This window comes from Seriola lalandi, unplaced genomic scaffold (genome assembly GCF_002814215.2).
Source record: "Seriola lalandi dorsalis isolate HSWRI2012SDOR001 ecotype SW California unplaced genomic scaffold, Sedor1 jcf7180002054984, whole genome shotgun sequence".
NCBI lineage: Eukaryota > Metazoa > Chordata > Actinopteri > Carangiformes > Carangidae > Seriola > Seriola lalandi.
In genome coordinates this window covers 315,416-334,727 of record NW_019525533.1, presented here as the reverse complement: position 1 = coordinate 334,727, position 19,312 = coordinate 315,416, and the positions used below count along the sequence as shown (strand labels likewise).

The 19,312-nt window shown below is 40.0% G+C and overlaps 2 protein-coding genes across 3 annotated transcripts; both read left to right on the top strand.

Annotated features, from left to right (window-relative positions):
- The first annotated feature begins 61 nt into the window (after positions 1–61).
- LOC111647297 (SH2 domain-containing protein 1B) lies at positions 62–5,175 on the top strand. The gene is made up of 4 exons (XM_023396922.2): positions 62–456; positions 1,264–1,327; positions 3,513–3,762; positions 3,880–5,175. Exons 1-4 carry the CDS (start codon positions 314–316, stop codon positions 3,918–3,920), a joined length of 498 nt encoding a protein of 165 aa, XP_023252690.1. The 5' UTR covers positions 62–313; the 3' UTR covers positions 3,921–5,175.
- A 2,240-nt stretch (positions 5,176–7,415) lies between these two features.
- On the top strand, positions 7,416–18,003 carry cip2a (cellular inhibitor of PP2A). 2 transcript variants are annotated; one of them, XM_087171302.1, is made up of 22 exons: positions 7,416–7,473; positions 7,721–7,823; positions 8,663–8,810; positions 8,998–9,110; positions 9,348–9,442; positions 9,535–9,631; positions 10,526–10,648; positions 10,845–10,990; positions 11,125–11,200; positions 11,800–12,039; positions 13,120–13,282; positions 13,366–13,513; positions 13,862–13,961; positions 14,081–14,199; positions 14,721–14,901; positions 15,312–15,380; positions 15,789–15,899; positions 16,066–16,262; positions 16,795–16,908; positions 17,028–17,110; positions 17,252–17,391; positions 17,600–18,003. In XM_087171302.1, exons 2-22 carry the CDS (start codon positions 7,722–7,724, stop codon positions 17,744–17,746), a joined length of 2,712 nt encoding a protein of 903 aa, XP_087027428.1. In that variant the 5' UTR covers positions 7,416–7,473; position 7,721; the 3' UTR covers positions 17,747–18,003. The 2 variants fall into 2 exon arrangements, with proteins under 2 accessions (XP_087027428.1, XP_087027429.1); XM_087171303.1 differs by having other exon boundaries at positions 7,441–7,473; positions 15,306–15,380.
- Positions 18,004–19,312: the final 1,309 nt, after the last annotated feature.

The window sequence follows — 19,312 nt, the reverse complement described above, 5'->3', positions numbered from 1 at the left end:
ACACACAGACATAAACACTTCCTGTGCAACTGGGGCAGTGGTTTTCTTCACTGCCTCTGTTTTCTCAGTGTCATTCTGCTGAACGCCTCCCTGTGTTCAGTGCTGACCTCTCTCTGCTGCAGATGCACCAGACCTCCAGGGACAGAATCAAGCTCAACCACTTCACCGCCTGGACTGGATTTCTATAGCACCTGTGTGAAATCACCAGGGAAACACTGAGCTGCTGTTCTTGAAAATGAAGCTGTCCTGAGAGAGCAGAAAGTGGAGGGGGGTCTGTGTAGTGGATGTCTGAGCGCTGCAGTGTCTGCTCGCCATGGCAGCAGCTCTGCCGGTGTGCTACCACGGCGCCATGAGCAGGAAGGAGTGCGAGGATCTGCTGGGAAAGAAGAACAAGGATGGAGCTTACCTGATCCGAGACAGCGAGACCATCCATGGAGCCATGTGTCTGTGTGTCTAGTGAGTACTCTGCTCTCTTGTTCTGTGTGAGGCTTCGATGTGCCAGACTTCCCTTTATCTCAACTCTTGGTTTTCTGTCTTCTTCTAAAGCCTTTTGTAATTTTAACAGCTGCCATCACAGCTCATAATACTAACATTACTTTATTCCTAATAGCACTTAGATAGGTATAATATTAATAGTCATTTGTGTTGATGCAAAGCTTTTCCTCGTAAAACACAAGTGTTAATATTGAAATATTTTATATGTAAATCAGAAAACTTTATCCAGTGTTCATCAATGTTGAATAAATAGAAATAAGTTGTAAAACAAAGTTTACTTCATAAAACATGTTTCTAACATCACTGTCATTTTGGAGCAGGTAATAGTCAAAATAAAGAAATTGCATGTAAAAAGATCAGTATACACTGTTTGCAAGTACATACTGTTTAATTAATAGATTTGTTTTAGTCAAAATTTAAAGAAATAATGGAATAGACGTTCATTTATGGGTCGTATTGCTGTGTTTACAAATGCTTCACTTGAACGCTCCTTTGTGATTCCATTGTGGTGAGTTGCTGCCTCTTCGTTTTTGTAGTTTTTCCATCAGACTGTGATGAAAGAGAAAAGCCCTTAGTGACGCTGGAAGCATCACTCATGATGTGCACAAGCGGGTAACGTGAGCAGTTCCCGTTTGTGCTGGTTCCTGTAACTCATCAGCATCATGTTTGATTTTATCAACTAAAAGTTGTTCGTAGTAAAAAAATAAAGGTTGAAGAGAGGTTGGTAGAGATGTGTATCAACAACATGCATCCTGTTTGTCTTTGCAGTAAAAAGAGGGTGGTGTATACCTACAGACTGCTTCAGACACACAATGGACAGTACACTCTCATGGTAAACACACACACACACACACACAAACGTAATTTATAATTCATTCATTCATCATTTATTCATTTTTTTATCACTTCAGTTTACGCAACATAATACACACTCCATGATCTACCAATACGCCGAACAACCTTTCAATCAATCAAACTTTATTTATGCAACACCTTTCATGAACGTTATTACAATTCAAAGTGCTTTATAGAGGCTGATGATAAGATAAGAAATAAAACATTTTAAAATTGATACGAAAACTGACAAGCAACCGACGTCAGGAATGTACAGATAGGAGAGTTTAACAGCAGCCTGGTCACTGTGTGCAGGCGTTCACCGCGACTTCTCCCCTGACCATGGAAAAAAACGTATTTTAACCCTAAAAAATTCTGTTTTATCCTGGTTCAGCTGTAGAAAGATTTGAGAACTGATATCTGAAATATATATATATATAAGAAATGGCATTTACTGGTCCACATAAAGCTGTGTGTCATAGGCATAGAGGGGTAACATATATAGAATAAAAGTGACTTTAGAGTCTGATACAAAAAACTCTCTTTCAGACACATTATTATGATCGTTAACTTCATATAGACTTTTAAATTGACTGAGAGAATTGAAGTGCACATCTGCTCTGATGTCGAACCTACAACCTGATCATCAGCCGAACTTATCACAAACAACTTCTGCACATTTTCTTTTCTTTACATTGATTTGAATTCAGCTACATCCTTCAGTTTTATTTCCCTTCATGGGATAAAAAGTCTGTTGTTATGTAATTGAACCTGACTTAGACTGATTTTCCTTTCATACACACAAACATAGTGGATAGTTTCCAGCGCTGCGTGGTGTCTTCATGTTTACCTGTCAGGCTGAATACAGCTCCAACAACCGTAACCAGTAAGGTAGGGCCGCCTGTAGGTCACATGAGAGGCAAAACCAGGTAAAAAAAATGTTCTAGTCATTGTTCCACTACTACCCTCTGTTGATCTTTAAGCTGTGAGTCTGTGGTAATAACTGGAGGCGACTCTAATGAGCATATCAATGTTTTTATAAGTGGGCGGTAAGAGAATAAAGTTCAGGGATTTTCAACCTAGATAATAAAAGTGAGGGGAGGATTTTGAAAAGTGTGCGCAGTACATACAGTATAGTGGCTTTACATTAGTGGCATATATGTTAGCCAACACCTCAACACAGGAACTAAAATATGATGAAATAAGTACAAAAGTTCCTTATAATCCAACATATACTCTGTTCTGAACTTTCCGCCTGTGAAAAACACACCATCTCTCACGCTCTCATTGAGACAGACAACACTTATCAAAACATGCTGGGTGTTTCATTTCATCCCCAAAATGGAAACTTGGTAGTTATCAGCTCACCCCCATAGCAGAGGAAACTTCTCTGACGTTAGTTTAGGCACGAAAACACCACACAACACTTTGTACCACACTAACGGTCTGATAGAGACTTTTTTTTTGGGGGGGGGGGGGTAATTTATTTTCCATTCAACTGCAAGCATGAGGTCACCGTCTAATGGAGCAGAGTTTTACCCTCTAGATCTGCTGCCCACTTCTAAGAATTGTTTGTTCAGCAATGAAAACCAATGTTGTGGTTTTTGATGTTACGCAACATTACAGCTACAGATCTTCTTATTATTTTGTCTCAGTATTTCTTCCTCAGGATAGATGTCAGAACTAACAACACAATAAACAACATGAATCAACAAGGAGGATTTGTCTCAGGACTGTTGCATTAGACTGCATTAGTATCAGGAGTAGCTGCTATAATAAACTGCCAGCTGACCGTGTGCTGTATATATGACTAAAGCTTGAAGGTTCCAGGTTCAGCTTTATCGTCAGGATTGCTTGAAAATAAAGTAAATAAATAAATTAGAATAGAATAACACATTCAAATAGGCATTAAAATAAAGCAAGGCAGAAAATACTGACTGAATATACACAGCTTTGTGTATGTATACAATCATATAAACACAAACAAGATGTGCAATGTAAATGTAAAAGTTATGGTGGGAAGATTTATCAGTGGGGGTGAAGGTAGCGCGAAGGGGCCGGTTTGGTTATACGCACATATAGACCAACACACCACAGTGTGGAGCTGAGACTCAACACAGAGCTGCAGTGTGTTCACATTCGCACGGACTCGTTCTTCACCCAGTGTTTTGTTTTGCCCTCAGGCGGCGGGGGGTGTGGAGGAGACGTTCTTTAAGAACTTGGAAGATCTGATTCGTCACTATAAGAGAAAGAACCAGGGCCTGGCCATGCACCTGCGCCACTCCGTCAAAAGGAAGACGGCCTTGTTGATTAAACCCCCAAACCCACCTGGAAACTCACCTGGAAACCCACCTAGAAATCCACCTAGAAATCCACCTGGAAACCCACCTGAGGAAGAGGAGGAAGATCCATTCGAAGAACCTGATTATGAGAGTATGTCATATGTTTTTTTTACTGATCTTTCTCACAGCATCTTTTTTGACTCATGGTGTATTTGACCTTCTCTTCTTCTTCTTCTTCTTCTTCTTCTCTTTCTTCTTCTTCTTCTAGACGCTCCTAACTCTGAATACGTCGAGGTCCTCCCTGATTAACACGAAGCATCAAGCACATGAAGAAAGTGCCAAAGATGTTTTGGGGAAAAAGTCTGAACAATGGGACTTAAAAAGGACGACGGATCAAGTTCAGAATGATGAATAAGGAACGTGGACGTTGGACACGTCCTTAACAACAAAGATCTTCATCTTGTATTTTCTTTTTTTTTTTGTTGCTGTTTTTATCCAGCGGATCAGTGGTCATTCCACCACTTTGCTCCAGACTGAAATATCTCAACAGCTATTTATGGATTGCCATGAAATTTGCTTCAGATACTCGTGTTCACCAGAGGATGAATCCTCCTGACTTTCATGATCCTCTGACTTTCCCTCGAGTGTCCTCAGCAAGTTTCGTACATCTGGGACACACATTCACGTCCTCCATGAGCCTTAGTCTTGTTCTAGTATTCCTCAGTCTTTTACAGTTTACAGTTATATTGTAGGACTTGTTCCATCTGATCATTTGCATTTGACACATGCTAGTTAGTTACAGGCATATGGAAAGTCTTGACCTATAAAAGGGAAGGTGTTGATGCAGCAAAATTTACCCAAATATCTCAAAATGTGTGATCCAGTCATCCAGCTGAAGGACAGTTTCATTATTCCTCAGCCGTGGGCTCATTTACATGTTGCTTCGCATCATTAACAGTCGTGAAAGGCACAACTTCAGCTCCATAAACTGAGAGACTAAACAGTTTAACCCCTCCCTGCTTGTAGCTGAGCTGAAACACCATTTCTTGGTCTGCAAATGTGGAATTAATGAAGAAACAGGAAACTCAAAGAATAGTCACGTATGTTTAAATGTTGTAAAAGCGCTCAACCTGAGCTTCCTGAAGCAGGACACATAAAATGAAAGTATCAGTCTGGTCGCCCAAGTAACATGAGAAGAGCAAAACCATAATGTGTCTCAAATGTTTTGACTTCTCTGCCCTGGTTGTTTGGTCCTTATTGTGTCGGGGACTATTTTCTGCGGTGCACTGATCCATATGTGGTGCTGTATAGAGTATTTTGGGGCAGCAGGTGTGTGCGTGGGACTGAGTCTAAATCAATTTCAGTGTGTGTTTCTGGTGATGAAAGTTTAATAATAGTATTAGTAAAAGTTTTTGGAAACATTGGAGCTGTGCGGCTCAGAAGAATAAATACTCTCACACTACTGCGTTAATCAGGTACAGTCAGTGTTGGTTTTGCTCTTGTCATTAAAGTGCCATTAAACTTTTAATGAATAATACCTTTGCATGTTTTTCCCAGACTTTAACTTTGATTATTGGCTCTTCATTTGGGAATATTTAATGTTATGAAGAAATATTTCAGTGGGTTTGACCTTTGTTCTGTTAAAGAGCATGTACATGTACATATGAGATTTTCAATGGGCTATTTATTCATATATATTATGCAAATTTCATGAAAACAAGAAACATGATATTGTAAAACATAAACATACTGTGATGCTTTTTTCAAAGAGCATAAAGACAATATTCAGTATTATGTAACTATTAGTTTTCATATGCAATTTAAACATGTAGCATTAGAATCACAGGACTTGATGGATTTGATAAATATTTAATATTAAAATTTTCCTTTTTGACAAGGACGTTAATAATTGATTTTAACTTTCATCCTGATTAATGAGGGACTAAAATAAGATCTGTTTTTATTCTGCAATTGCCAAAATTCTTTCTGCTGTATGTGAGACTGTAATTGGTCAGTTCTGCCTTGTTGATCATTTCTTGTCACCTGGTTTGTCAAAGCGGTGAAGTGAGGCTCCACACAGAAAACAAAATGTTGGCGTGAACACATTTGCATTTAACAAGTTCTGTAAAGTTGACAGAAGAAGTCGGATAAGTTGATTGTTTTGTTTGAAACCAAAGAATCATGATCATATCTAAACGTATTGCATTTATATTGTTATAGCTTATAAGCTTGCGGCTTTGTCTTGTGTGGTCAGGCCGCTGTGCCCTCGGCCTGGTGTTGCTTTCTCTTCAACATCGTTTACAGGTTGTATTGCAACAGACGTCACATTATTTTTGCTTTTATTTTGATTATATATTTTTACATTTGTTTTTATTTGCTGCAGACATCTAATATTTGACATTAATGGAACATTTTGTTTTTGATCGGGCAACTCACTCACTCCTTATGATTATAATCCTGTGAGGTTCACTGTGACATACAAGTCACTGTTGCAGACACAAGAGACCTAAAACTCTGAGATTGTCCATCATGTCCTCGCCTTTCACGCGGATATGGACCGATATATGAATCTTGCAGCTACACAGACCCGTAGACCTGTTTGTTACTTCTCTGTTTTATGGTCTGTGCGGACTAAACATCATCACACATCCTGTCTCTGTTTTCACACCCCACCAGTACAAGCTGATCCGAGCCACTTCACATTTCTTTAACTGACCTTTTATTAAGCATTGCTTTCGTTACTTCGGTACTGTTATCATATTTTTTTGCACATTAATTTTTTTGAGGGAAGATTGAATTATTATTGCACATTTCAAGTTAATGCACATCTCTGCCTCTTTAATTTATGTGACCAAACAAGTGCACAGGGGAAACAACAAAGACATGCGTGAAAAAAGTGGAAAAAGTCAGTGGTGTGTTTAAAGACAGGACGCATGGTCTAACCACAGTTTCCACACATAAATACAGAAGCAACTATGATCATATGCATCCACTCGTACACACATGCACAAACGTGCTATCACCCACCCTCAAGTAAAGTTGGCAGGAAATCTGAAAACAAATATAATATGTGATTACAATGACAGATTTATAAGGGCTGGCCTCAGGAACATAAACTTTTTTAAGACAGGGCGCTTGTTTTGGATTGCATTAAAATGTATTTGTGTATATATATATATATATATATATATATATATATATGATAAACTTTTTTAAGACAGGGCACTTGTATTGGATTGCATTAGAATGTATTTGAACCAAAGTGTTGATTAAAAACATGTTTTTAAAAAAGGTTTAATTTATTTAGTTTTATTTGTTCTATTTTATTTTATTTTGTTCCTTTTATTTTGTTCTATTTTATTTAGTTTAAGTCATTTTATTGTTACATTTATTTAATTATTTATTTTATGTATTTTATATTATCTTTTTTATTTTATTTCATTTATTTAGTTGTATTTATTTTGTTTTCTTGCATTTATTTTATTTTATTTTTTACAGTAAAGTAAGGCTGTTTCTTGCTCCGCCCCTTTGGTTACGTGTCTGGTGGCACGTGTCATGGCCTCTTCCAACACAGGTAATGGAGGGGGGTTATACGTTGCATAAATTCGTTTAATTAATGAAAGATACAAAGTTAAAGCTTCCACATTATGTCTTAACATAAGGTATAAGTAGTTTAGTAGTATAACGCATTCATTTATATCATACACCTATCAATATTAGCTTTATTGATAAAGAATGAACCTGTCGTCTCTCCCTTTTCTCGAACATGGTCCGTTCCTTCCTCATTCGAAGCTCGAAGCGGGAGGAGGCTGCCGTTGTGTTGCCGTTGTGTTGCTTATGAAGAAAGAAAAAGCCAGCAAAGGTAGTCTGTGACGAAAAAGCAGGAAAATGTGGTTCTTTTACATACATGAGCAGCGGTTAAAAGTTATAAGCCACTTTTGAAATAAGCAATTTAATTTGCTGTTGTCATGAAAGACTAAGAAAGGCTTGCTAGCTAGTGTTAGCAAAGTCCCTAAGTTAGAGGTTCAAGATGGACGTTGTTGTCTTTGCGAGCTAATGCGTTATCTAACGATTTAAAACTTCTCATAAAGAACAGTTTTGTTCCACAGGATGGACCTGACTACGTGTTTGAAGTCTCTGTTGTTGGCTATCCAGCAGTACAGAGACAGCAGGACGGTACAAAACGCAGCGCAGCTACAGAAACAAGTGGAGGTGAGCGCTGCTTTCTGCCTCCAAGGTTCAAATGTTCAATGTTTCATCCACAAAAACATGGAAATCACACTGAAATCACTGGTCTGATTTATAATCCTGTAAGACAGCCATACCAAGGCCACAGGTGTGGTTTCAGAGTCAGTAGATACACAGTGATGGGGCAGAATATCTCGAGGAGGCAGGTAGTAAATCAGGGGTTATGTTATGATTAGTTAAACAATGTCCATACAGTAGTTAAGTTGCCATAAAGACTGTTTTTAAAGGCTGGATGTTTTGTATACCCAGAGTTTACCCAAATATATACAAATGAAATACTCATTTGTAGAATTTACAATATATAACATATAACAATATACATATTTCTTGTCCAGAAGAAACAAGGAGTGTGATTATATAGGCTGTTTTGCCAGTTACCGCTGTAACAACACATCAAGCAAATTAAATGCAGTCTAATAAAACAGTCCTGTAATACATGCTCAGTTTTTGTTGAAACTGTTGGTCATTTTGTAGGTAGTGATATGTGGTGCTGTTGGACAGTACCTGTATTGCATTAAACTGAGAGGTGATTTATTTCTAGTCATTTCGTTACTAAAAGAAAAAAAAAGAATTATTGGATTGCCTCATAGAATAGAATAAATTATGTTACAATGAGAACAAAGTGTGAATGTGTTTGGACCAAAATGAAAAACTGTCTTAGCCTTGTGATTACAAGCCAAAATACTGGTACAGATATTTAAGCTTTTCTGAGAGTTGGTTGGTACATTTACACCAACGTAGCCTACAGTCTGCAGTAAACATACTCTGTGTGTGTGTTTGTTTGTTTGTTTGTTTGTTTGCAGGAGGTTTCGGGCCTAAATTGTGACCAGCTGCTGTCTTCAGGCCAGGTGTTACCCAGTGAGTGTGTGAGTGGACTGGTGGAGCTGGTTGGAAACCCAAACACCAGCCCGACCTTGACAAGCTCCATCATCTCCCTGCTGGCAAAACTAGGTAGTGTGCACCTGTGTACATACATCATATCCCTTTCCCCCATCACACACATGCCATAACCTTAAGGCTGTAGCAGTTTTTCATGTTGGTGTCACATGGGAACAGGATCTTCTTTCTTTAGGAATCAGATGCAGAAAACTGAAAACATAGTCCTTATCTTTTTCCCATCTTGCACACACTCCCTCAGCCTGTGATGATGACAGTCGGGAGATACTTCACAGCAGCTACAACCTCACCAGCACCCTGGCCTCTGTCATCCACTGCCATAGTGCCACACCAAGAGATCCACTGCTACTGCAGGTATGTCCATCCCTGCAGACAGTTTGGTGTTGCCTTGTCCGGCAGTGTCTTCTCTGTACAGGATATTCTCAGTGCACATTTTGAAAGATGCATTAAGTAACGGATGAGGTTGTCTCAAAAAATCCTGATGGTGCCATGTATTGTTTGATGACCTTGTAATGAATCAAGCTAAAATGAGTAATTGTTGTTATTGCTTTGTAATGGATCATATGATGTAAAGGTGTGTTTGTGTTTCAGTGTTTACAGGTGCTGCAGAAACTGACGTACAACACTCGCATCTTCCAGTCGACAAACTACATCCACGAGCTCATCGCTTTCCTCATGACCAACATGTAAAACTCGCAGCTCACATCTCACAGTATGATGTCATGAGAGTGAAGGGTTGTTTGGATCCAGCTAATCATATTATGCTCTTTCGCTGCAGCCAGTCTCACAATGACGACATCATCATGCCCTGCCTCGGCCTCATGGCCAACCTGTGTCGTGACAACCACTCGGTGCAGAGCCACATCAAGTCTCTGGTGAGTCTCAGCTGAATAAATGACTTAAGGGGTCAGTCTGTGTGTGTGAGGACGGAAATGAACATTTTTACTTTCAGTTGCTTTTCATTTTAACAGGTTTGCATTTCCTTCCTCCAGCTTCTCAGTTGTAGGAATTTGCTGCATTTGTTGAAGTCATGTGACAGTGAATAGAATATCTTTGGTTAGGCAATACAAGACATCTGAAGACGTCACACTTCACTCTCGAAAACAGAGATGAACATTTTCACTATTCTTTGACAATTTATGGACAAATCAAGAAAATAAGTGAGAATGTGAAAAAGTGTTGTGCTGAAGCTAAAGAAATATAAATATGCAAATAAAATAGTATTTAAAATCGTGTGCAGGAAGCAGGAAGTGTTTGACAGATGCTGAAATATAGAATTCCACTTTTTTGCACATTATGATTACATGAAGGGGTTTTGTTTTTTGATTTTATATATATATATATATATATAAAATATATATATATATATATATAAAATAAAAAAAACAAAAACTTCTTTGTTGTGCCAAATACCATTAAAAATAGTTGTTGATGTTTAAATGTGTTTAAATGTCTGGTCAGTTTTATTATTTAAAGTTAAATGCCCTTACAATATGTTTGATTATTGACTGTGGTGATTTTGTTTTTGTATCACTTGTTTTGTGTCTCACTGCACTTACTGTATACGATGTCCCGAGGGTTTGGGTTGTTTTTGTTGTGAACCCACCCAAGCAAATTACTGTCAGCTCTATTGAATTGGCAGTAAAGCATCTGGAAGAGGCAGACAAGATTAATTGCATTAGACTCATTAAAACACAACTGAAAGTATCTTGTGGGGACTTTTAGACATCACACTTTGGTTCGTGTGGTTTGTTTTTTTTTTTTTTTAGGACAGTGTGAAGCCGTTTTATCGAACACTGATCAACTTCCTGGCTCACAACAGTCTGACTGTGGTGGTCTTCACCTTATCCATACTGTCCAGCCTCACTCTGAACGAGAAGGTTGGAGAGAAGGTGGGTTTCTTTTTACTGTGTGTTGGGTTTTCAAAGAATGACAAGGTTGTTTTTTTGTTTTTATTTTTATCTCAACAGCAGTTGTTTGTTCCTTTTTTGTATTTGTTCCTCTTTTTACTTCAGTTTTTATTTACCACTGGAAGAATCTAACTGCAGCCTCATTCATCTTCTCTGTATCTGGGTTTGTTCCCATCAGCTCTTTGACGCAAAGAACATCCACCAGACGTTCCAGCTCGTGTTCAACATCATTGTGAACGGTGATGGCACTCTGACAAGAAAATACTCAGTTGACCTTTTGGTTGAACTGTTGAAGAACCCCAAAATAGCAGACCTCCTCACTAGGTATACACATATAGATGTCATACACATGTATACACATATAGATGTTTCTAAAGTAGGGCGTTTAACCGCAGTGGTTGCTTCAGTGCTCTGTGGACTGTGAATTGCATTGTTGAAAGCCATATTTCCATTTCTAGGTACCAGCACTTCTCAGCATGCGTGTCTCAGGTTTTAGGACTGCTGCAATCAAAAGACCCGGATTCTGCAGCCAAGGTGAGACGACAGAGACCAGACAATTATACACCAAACATGTAATACATTATTCTGTATGTCTTTATTTAACATTTCCACTGTAAAAACAGGTACTGCAACTCTGATGGTTAAAATTGTCACATCTTTTTTTTTTTATCTTATTTTTTCATATGCAAGACTGGATGTTTTATTTGGCAGACAGTGGAGCAATGACAGGAAATGAGGAGGTGACATACAACAGATGTCCCCAGCTGATATCAGATTTGACACGTTATTTTACTCAGCTCCTTAAAGCTATAACTCTCTAGGATCCTTTGAGGAAGAGATTTTTAACATCTGTACATGCCGATGTAGCCGATATAAAAACAATGAAGTAACTCCACACACCATGTAGTGTGAATGGCCAGAAGATGGTCTTCAAAGTAGATAATTAAAATGTGATGTAAAATGAGCTGTAGCGCAGGTTAAAGACAGAATTGTGTGTATAGCAGGTCAGTGGTTTAAATGAGCGGATCTGTTAACCCGTCAGATATTTCCTTTATTGAACTATTTAGTGTTTGATCTATAAAATGTCAGAATATAGTGAGGCTTTAATCCTGATTTGTGTGTGTTGTCTGCAGGTGTTGGAGCTCCTCCTGGCCATGTGCAGTGTGTCAGGTCTGCGCTCGCTCCTGTGTGAGGTGGTTTTCAAACCGGCGGGGGCCAAACTCAGAGCAGCAGGTCGAAGGCAGGTGTGCGGACCGGACGGGGGACGCAGACCGGAGGCCGGGCTCGCTCTGGTGCAGTGGCTGAGCTCACCTGTGGAGGGCGCTGAAACTTGCTCTCTCCAGGCCCTGCACCTGTTGAATGAGCTGCTGGAGGTACGACATATTAAAACACATGCATGAACCCAAAATATGATCAAATACTTTCCTTGTTCTATTTAAATACAAACTTGTACTTATATTAAGTTACCTCAGCAGCTCTATATAAAATACATTTAGGACCACCTGATTTTTCTGTGTGACCACCTGTTAAATATAAAGTGAATACATGTAAAAGCTGGATATGGTTTTCATTTTTCCAGCTTTTTTGTCTGTGCACTGAAACCAAACCTTACTTTGAAGAACATACGTGTTTTTCAACAAAACCTGTTTTTTTCATTTAACAAAAGAAGAAAAATTTCTAAAATGATCAAAATTGACTGAAACAAGCTTCTTTGAATTTGATTTTAATCAGTAAATATCAAAGAATAATAAAACAGACGAATCAAACCAGACATTTTAGGCTGTGAACGTGTTTTAACTCTCTGCTACAGACACATTTCATCTGGTGCTCAATCAGTATTGAGGTTTGATAATCAGGCCAAATTACATTTAAATTTTAGGTCAATATGTGGAAATTTATATCAGCTGCACTTCTGCTCTTACACAATGATGCATATTTGTTATATATGTTGTATGCTAATATCAGGAATGCATACACCTCATCCCCCCTCCCCCCGCTGGGACGCTCAGATCACAACGTCCTTCATTCCAGCAGCTGTCAGACTCCACAACTCCTGCTCTTCCTGACCATGTGCAAACTTTTTCATGTACATATCGTGTGTATTGTGTATATTGTATTTATTAGTGTATATTTGGTATATTTTTGTTGTATATTTCCATAGATGTTTATTCTATAGTTTATTCTTTATGTTTATTTTTCTGCTGTGGTAAATTAATTTCCCAGTTGTGGGATTAATAAAGTTAATCTAATCTAATATGTTATTTTGGTTTCACTTTGGTTTAAGTTCTTGCATCACCCTCTGATGTGACGTGTTTAGAGCTGAGCTTTTACCACTCCTCAACGTGACTATAGGTCTCATAGATCCAGGAAGACGCTGTGTCTGTATCTCTAACAGAAAGATTCTCCTCATTCTGTTTCTTTCCCTCCTGCCCTCCTCGTCCTGATCTGTTCAGGAGGCTCTGGGAGCAGAGAGTGTCCCTGATAGTGTGGTGAGCTTTGTAGAAATGTTGCTTCCAGTCCTGTTGGGGCTCCTGAAGGGCCTTGATCCTGCAAAGGGAGACGCTCAGCTGAGAAAACACTGCCACCGCATCACACACGTTACCAGCTTGCTGCTTAATATCCTTCCCCTGATTGTGCCGCTCTGCTTTTTGTGTATGTTTCTGTCTTTCTGGTTTGTTTTGAAGCCTTAACTCCTCCACTCCTGTGCGCTGAGGACTCCACCAGATCCTTAGTGTCCCGTCAGGTGAGCGCTCAACTCTGCCTCTCACAGGTTCAATCCCTCCTCTCCTGTTGCCATAACAACAGCCCCCTCACCTGTCTCCCTCCCGGCTCCGACAACAATCTCAGGTGAGGGACAGCTTGAGTTATGATCATTATTTAAAATTGTACATATGTACTTGGGTGCTGATTGCACGTGAGTTTCTTCCGTTTCCGTAGCTCGGTCTCACAAAGAGGTGTGATGTACGTTTACACACGTGTGACCACGAAACTGATAGAAACACAGTCACAGCAACACGTCGCTCCTTTATTACAGAACTGCTGACATGTTGATGCATCAGTAATGATAATCTGCATGTTTACCTGAAGTTATATAAATGTTTTGATATTTTTACTTTAGTTTTGATCTGAATACTTTTAAATGCTTAAAGTTGTGTGTGTGTGTGTGTGTGTGTGTGTGTGTGTGTGTGTGTTCAGTCAGGTGTGTGCAGAAGCTCTGCTCAAGACTCTGGAGTTAATGAGCAAACTGAGACAGCAGGTGAAAGACATGGAGACCAGCTTCTACAGGATGTTACAGGTAAACACACACACACACACACACACACACCTTTCACCTCCCGTGCTTCGTCTCTAGCTTTCTTTCCTGTTCTGTGGTTTTCTCTGTGACCTACTTCTCTCTCTGGCTCTATCATCCAGGATCAGAGGATAGTTACTCCCCTCTCTCTGGCCCTGACGTCCCACCACAGAGAGCGCGTGCAGACCGGCCTCTCTCTGTTGTTTGAAGCCACGCCCCTCCCAGACTTCCCCTCATTGGTGTGAGTTACAGCCACAAAATGCATTTACTTCTACTTTCTACCACACAGTTTATATTTATTCCCAGTTCCTCTTAATTAATCTAATCTCATAGTAACAGCAAACATGTCGAGTCAGGTTCATTAAATACATGTAGCGTCAGACTTTCAGTCTCCCATAAGACACCGTGGGTAAGTGGTTCTCACCCTGCAGTTTGTGACACACCAGCAGAAACTTTTAGTGGTCACAAAAATATTTGTGTTTAATTATTTATTTATTTATCTATTTCAAATTTTCTTCTTGTTGTCTTGTCACCTCTTCATGTCTCTAAAAATCCTTTATAGGACCTATTTGTAAGTTTTGCTATTGCTAACTAGCTAGCGTTAGCATTAACAGCTGCGTGCTTGATCAGTGAACACAGTGACATGAGGAGAACAGAGTGTGGAAGTTTATTTGAAAGTAAAAATGACCCACTTACATGTAAGTTGTTTAGATAATATGGAAAAACGTTGCTGTTTTTGATCCCATCTGTCAAATTTTGAAGTCTGGGGGAAAGTATCGCGGCCAACAACGCCTATCGCCAGAGGGAGGCCGAGCTGTCCGTCAAACGTGTTGCAGTGCAGGAAGTCCCACCTCCCAGGACAAACGCCAGCGTCCTGGACTCTTCCAGTGGCTGCAGCAGGAGTGTCAGCAATCTGGTTGAGAAGATCCAGAATGGTTTGGAGGTACAACATGCACGTGTTTTTAAATTGATACTGGGAAGCTCCTGTATATTGTTTAGTGTAAGAATTGCATCATATACTGAGACTTTTCAGTTGATTGAATCTGAGAGGAGTATGTTTTAGTTTTGACCCTCAGTTGGGTTCATGTAGGTTCACTGTGATCTGAATATTACATGAGGCTGGAAAAAGCCCCATCTCTTCAGGACGTCAAAGAGTGTTCAGATAACACAGTCGCTCTTTGATTGGACCGCCCAACACCTGCAACCGGTGACAAGGGGATCACAATTCAGAGTCTTCATTATATCAGACACTGTGGTGCATGTGTTAAAATTAACTCCCTCCAGCTGTTAACAGTATTTGTGGGTGTGAAATGTTTTTTTTTCTCACGGACGTCCTCTTGTTCGTAGCTGCAGGAGCAAGTGAAGGACTCACACGTGTCTGAGATCATCGACGTTTATGAACAGAAGCTCTCTGCATTTGCGGTGAGTACGTTTGTCTGCTGACATGAGAATTTACAGAGGAATTATTATCACACGTGTACATGTCGGAATAAAACATTAGAAATATAATTAAAAGAATTAATTAAATCTAAAAAGAACTCCATATGCACAAAACTACGACCTCAAATATGATTGTAACTTGTTTGGATCGTCACCTTTTTGACAGTGTCACAAAGGTTTGAAATTACGTGAGATTGTACGACTGTTTCTCGTAATTTTTAACTAGCTGCAGGTGCAGGGGAACAAATGGAGATAAATGGGTTACAGCCGTAATTATGAAAACTGTATTGATGTTAGAGCTGTGACGGTATTGGCTGTGGATCATTAAGTTTAACATTGTCCTCATTGAATGACGGTGGGCTCAGTCACATTTCTTTGTCGCCCCGTCAGTCTAAGGAGAGTCGTCTGCAGGACTTGTTGGAGGCGAAGGCTCTGGCTCTCTCTCAGGCCGACCGTCTCATCGCTCAGTATCGCTTCCAACGAGCTCAAGCTGAAGCTGAGGTGACATTCACACACCTGAACAATTCACACAGTAGCTGCATGAATATGACTAATACTATCCTTTTCCGGCACTAGTTTAGGACTGATGTGAATGTGACATGAAAACCACAGGACAGGTAGAGTCTCCGGTTGCTGAGACTTATTTTCTGCTCTGTGTTTTTTTCAGGCTCGTAAGCTCGGCTGTTTGCTGAAGGACGCCGAGCGCCGGCGCGAGGATCTGCAGGGCGAGCTGAGCAACCAGGTGCTGGAGGTGGAGCGCTCCAAGGCCGACATGGAGGAGCTGCTGCAGCACAACGCCAGGCTGCAGCAGGACTCGGAGGAGCACCAGGCCCTCAAAGGAGCCTACAACACCCTGCTCAACAGGTCAGAGGCAGAGAGGCTTTGTTAACCATATCCAGACATTTGAATTGTTAAAACCAGGATTTTCTTGACAATAAAATTATGTATTTTCACCCAAAAAACAAGGTTCCAAAAACAGAATCAGAATTTAGCCGGTTCGTGCAAAAATATTATTTCTAAGTTTCCATTTTCACATTAATTAACTCCATTAAAAAGGTTCTTTAAAGACTCACATTCAGTTATAGAAGTTTTTATAATAAATACAACTCTACCTGGTTGACTGAACACAAACATGATCCAGTCTCATCGACTTCATTAGAGGTTTTCTCTCTTTTGGGCCCAAAATGTCCAAAAAAATAACTTTAAGAAAAAAACCGCATTGTAATTCTGTTCCTTTTGTATAATAATACAATTTGAAGGCTATAATCACATTAAAACTCAAAATTATAAAGAAAGAATCAGTATGAATTCTTACTATGACGGTGTGTCAGGTGTGGGCAGGTGCACTGGGTTGTACTGTCTTCGTTTGGACGAGTAACGGGTCGTTCTGCCGCAGGTTCAATGAGAGCGAGCGGCTGCTGAAGGAGCTGCAGGCGGCTCACATCTCTCTCACCAAACAGAACGACACACTGAGGAAGAGCCATGAAGCGCTCCAACTCCAACACGAAAAGTAATACACACACACACACACACACACACACAAGAACACACACACACTTCAGTCGTAGCATTTATCTTTGCATCTTTATGTCCTAAGTCCTCTCCACATTCTCTCTCTCTCTTTCTTAGGATGGCGTCGGTGTTGGAGGAGAGAGGGGAGGAGATCAGATCCCTCCAATCAGATCTACAGCAGAGAAACAGTGACATCGCAGGTGAGTCAGACTTCAGCACCAGTCAGCTGGTAAACGCAGCGAGCCGTCGTAAATAATTAACACTTTGGCGCCACGTGGTGGTCACATTGAGAATGACTGCGTGGCGGTGCTGGAGTTGATGCTTTGGCTCGGTCCCGTCAGGTTTGCGGGGGCAGCTTCGGGCCGAGGAGGAGAGGCTGAAGGAGAGGGATCAAGAGAAGAGGGACCTGGAGGAGACGGTGGATGTTTTGAGGAAGGAGCTTAACAAGACGGAGCAGGCCAGGAAGGACGCCAGCATCAAGGTGACAAAGAGAGTGAAAGCAGAGATACAAGAAGCACAAACAGTCATTTTCAGTGGCTCAATCTCCATTCAGAAGAATATTCTTCTTAGTCTTTGTTGCTCCTGCCCTGAGATAATCCTTCAGAAGGACTCAGGCTTCTGACCAACGGCAAAATTCATCAAACAGAAAATAAATCGGTCCCTACTCTTGAACCTTTCCTGTTTTCCAGGCGTCCTCCCTGGAGCTGCAGAAGAGCCAGCTGGAGACGAAGCTGAAGCAGAAGGAGGACGAGCTGAACAAACACTCGGCGATGATCGCCATGATCCACAGCCTCAGCAGCGGCAAGATGAAGAGCGACGTCAACCTGTCGCTCTGAGGAACGCACAGAGATGCAGATGAGTCGGGGGGGACAGAACAGATTCTGTTTTTTAAACTCACAAAGATTTATGGACAATGATCTAAATTTTAAAACCAGTTAACACACTTAATGACCTAAACTAAAAATGAAGCTGTATTTTTTAAAGTCGGGTCATATTTAAATCATTGTATGTGTCGTGTTTGTGTTTGTGTTTTTATTGTTTGCTGAATAAATGATGGATTTCTGTTCATACTGGATTCCTCGGTCCAATAAAATGTACACGTGTCTTGAAAATGCATTTTATACTAATAATTTCAACAGCAACAAAATAGATCAGATTTAATCCAAAAACACACATTTGATCAGACAGACGAGTGTGTGTCTGTGTGTGTGTGTGTGTGTGTGTGTGTGTGTGTGTGTGTGTGTGTGTGTGTGTGTGTGTGTGTGTCTGCTGTGAAAGGGTTAAAAATCACCTCGACAGGTGTGTATTGTTTTCAGGTCGTCCATCCCTTTGACGGAACTTCTTCAAATTTGGCATTAACATTCACCAGGACGAACTGACTACATTTTGGTGGTCAAAGGTCAAAGGTCAAGCTCAGTGTGACCTTTTTAGCCATTAATCAAGGCTTCACAGCAATTATGACAAATCTTCCCACAAATGGTGAATATTTTCTCTGACTCTGGATGAACAGGGATGAGACCTGGAACTAGTTTGACTGGAGGAGGGATACGACCACGAGGAGGAGATTCTAGTTTTCTAATGTAACTTTAAGGAAAATAATGAAGTCATCATCCATAGCTTCCTCTTCGGCAGGTGAGTGACGAGCCGCATGCTTTTTATTTTAATTTGTTTAACGAAATCAAAATATGTAAAATACTATTTCCTTTTTAATGTAAACTTAAAAGTATTTGTGTGTGTCTGTCTGTGTGTGTCTGTCTGTGTGTGTTTGTGTGTGTGTGTTTACCATGAGAGTGTACTGTCCATTGTGTGTCTGAAGCAGTCTGTAGGTATACACCACCCTCTTTTTACTGCAAAGACAAACAGGATGCAAGTTGTTGATACACATCTCTACCAACCTCTCTTCAACATTTATTTTTTTACTACGAGCAACTTTTAGTTGATAAAATCAAACATGATGCTGATGAGTTACAGGAACCAGCACAAACGGGAACTGCTCACGTTACCCGCTTGTGCACATCATGAGTGATGCTTCCAGCGTCACTAAGGGCTTTTCTCTCTCATCACAGTCTGATGGAAAAACTACAAAAACGAAGAGGCAGCAACTCACCACAATGGAATCACAAAGGAGTGTTCAAGTGAAGCATTTGTAAACACAGCAATACGACCCATAAATGAACGTCTATTCCATTATTTCTTTAAATTTTGACTAAAACAAATCTATTAATTAAACAGTATGTACTTGCAAACAGTGTATACTGATCTTTTTACATGCAATTTCTTTATTTTGACTATTACCTGCTCCAAAATGACAGTGATGTTAGAAACATGTTTTATGAAGTAAACTTTGTTTTACAACTTATTTCTATTTATTCAACATTGATGAACACTGGATAAAGTTTTCT

What these genes read in the sequence shown, in the direction of transcription:
- LOC111647297 (XM_023396922.2), top strand. Translation starts at nt 314, where the DNA reads ATGGCAGCAGCTCTGCCGGTGTGCTACCACGGCGCCATGAGCAGGAAG. An exon ending in ATGGACAGTACACTCTCATG is followed by an intron (nt 1,328 to 3,512) that starts GTAAACACACAC and finishes TTTTGCCCTCAG; the next exon opens with GCGGCGGGGGGTGTGGAGGA. An exon ending in CGAAGAACCTGATTATGAGA is followed by an intron (nt 3,763 to 3,879) that starts GTATGTCATATG and finishes TTCTTCTTCTAG; the next exon opens with ACGCTCCTAACTCTGAATAC.
- cip2a (XM_087171303.1), top strand. Translation starts at nt 7,722, where the DNA reads ATGGACCTGACTACGTGTTTGAAGTCTCTGTTGTTGGCTATCCAGCAG. An exon ending in GGCTCCGACAACAATCTCAG is followed by an intron (nt 13,514 to 13,861) that starts GTGAGGGACAGC and finishes GTGTGTGTTCAG; the next exon opens with TCAGGTGTGTGCAGAAGCTC. An exon ending in GCTTCTACAGGATGTTACAG is followed by an intron (nt 13,962 to 14,080) that starts GTAAACACACAC and finishes TCTATCATCCAG; the next exon opens with GATCAGAGGATAGTTACTCC.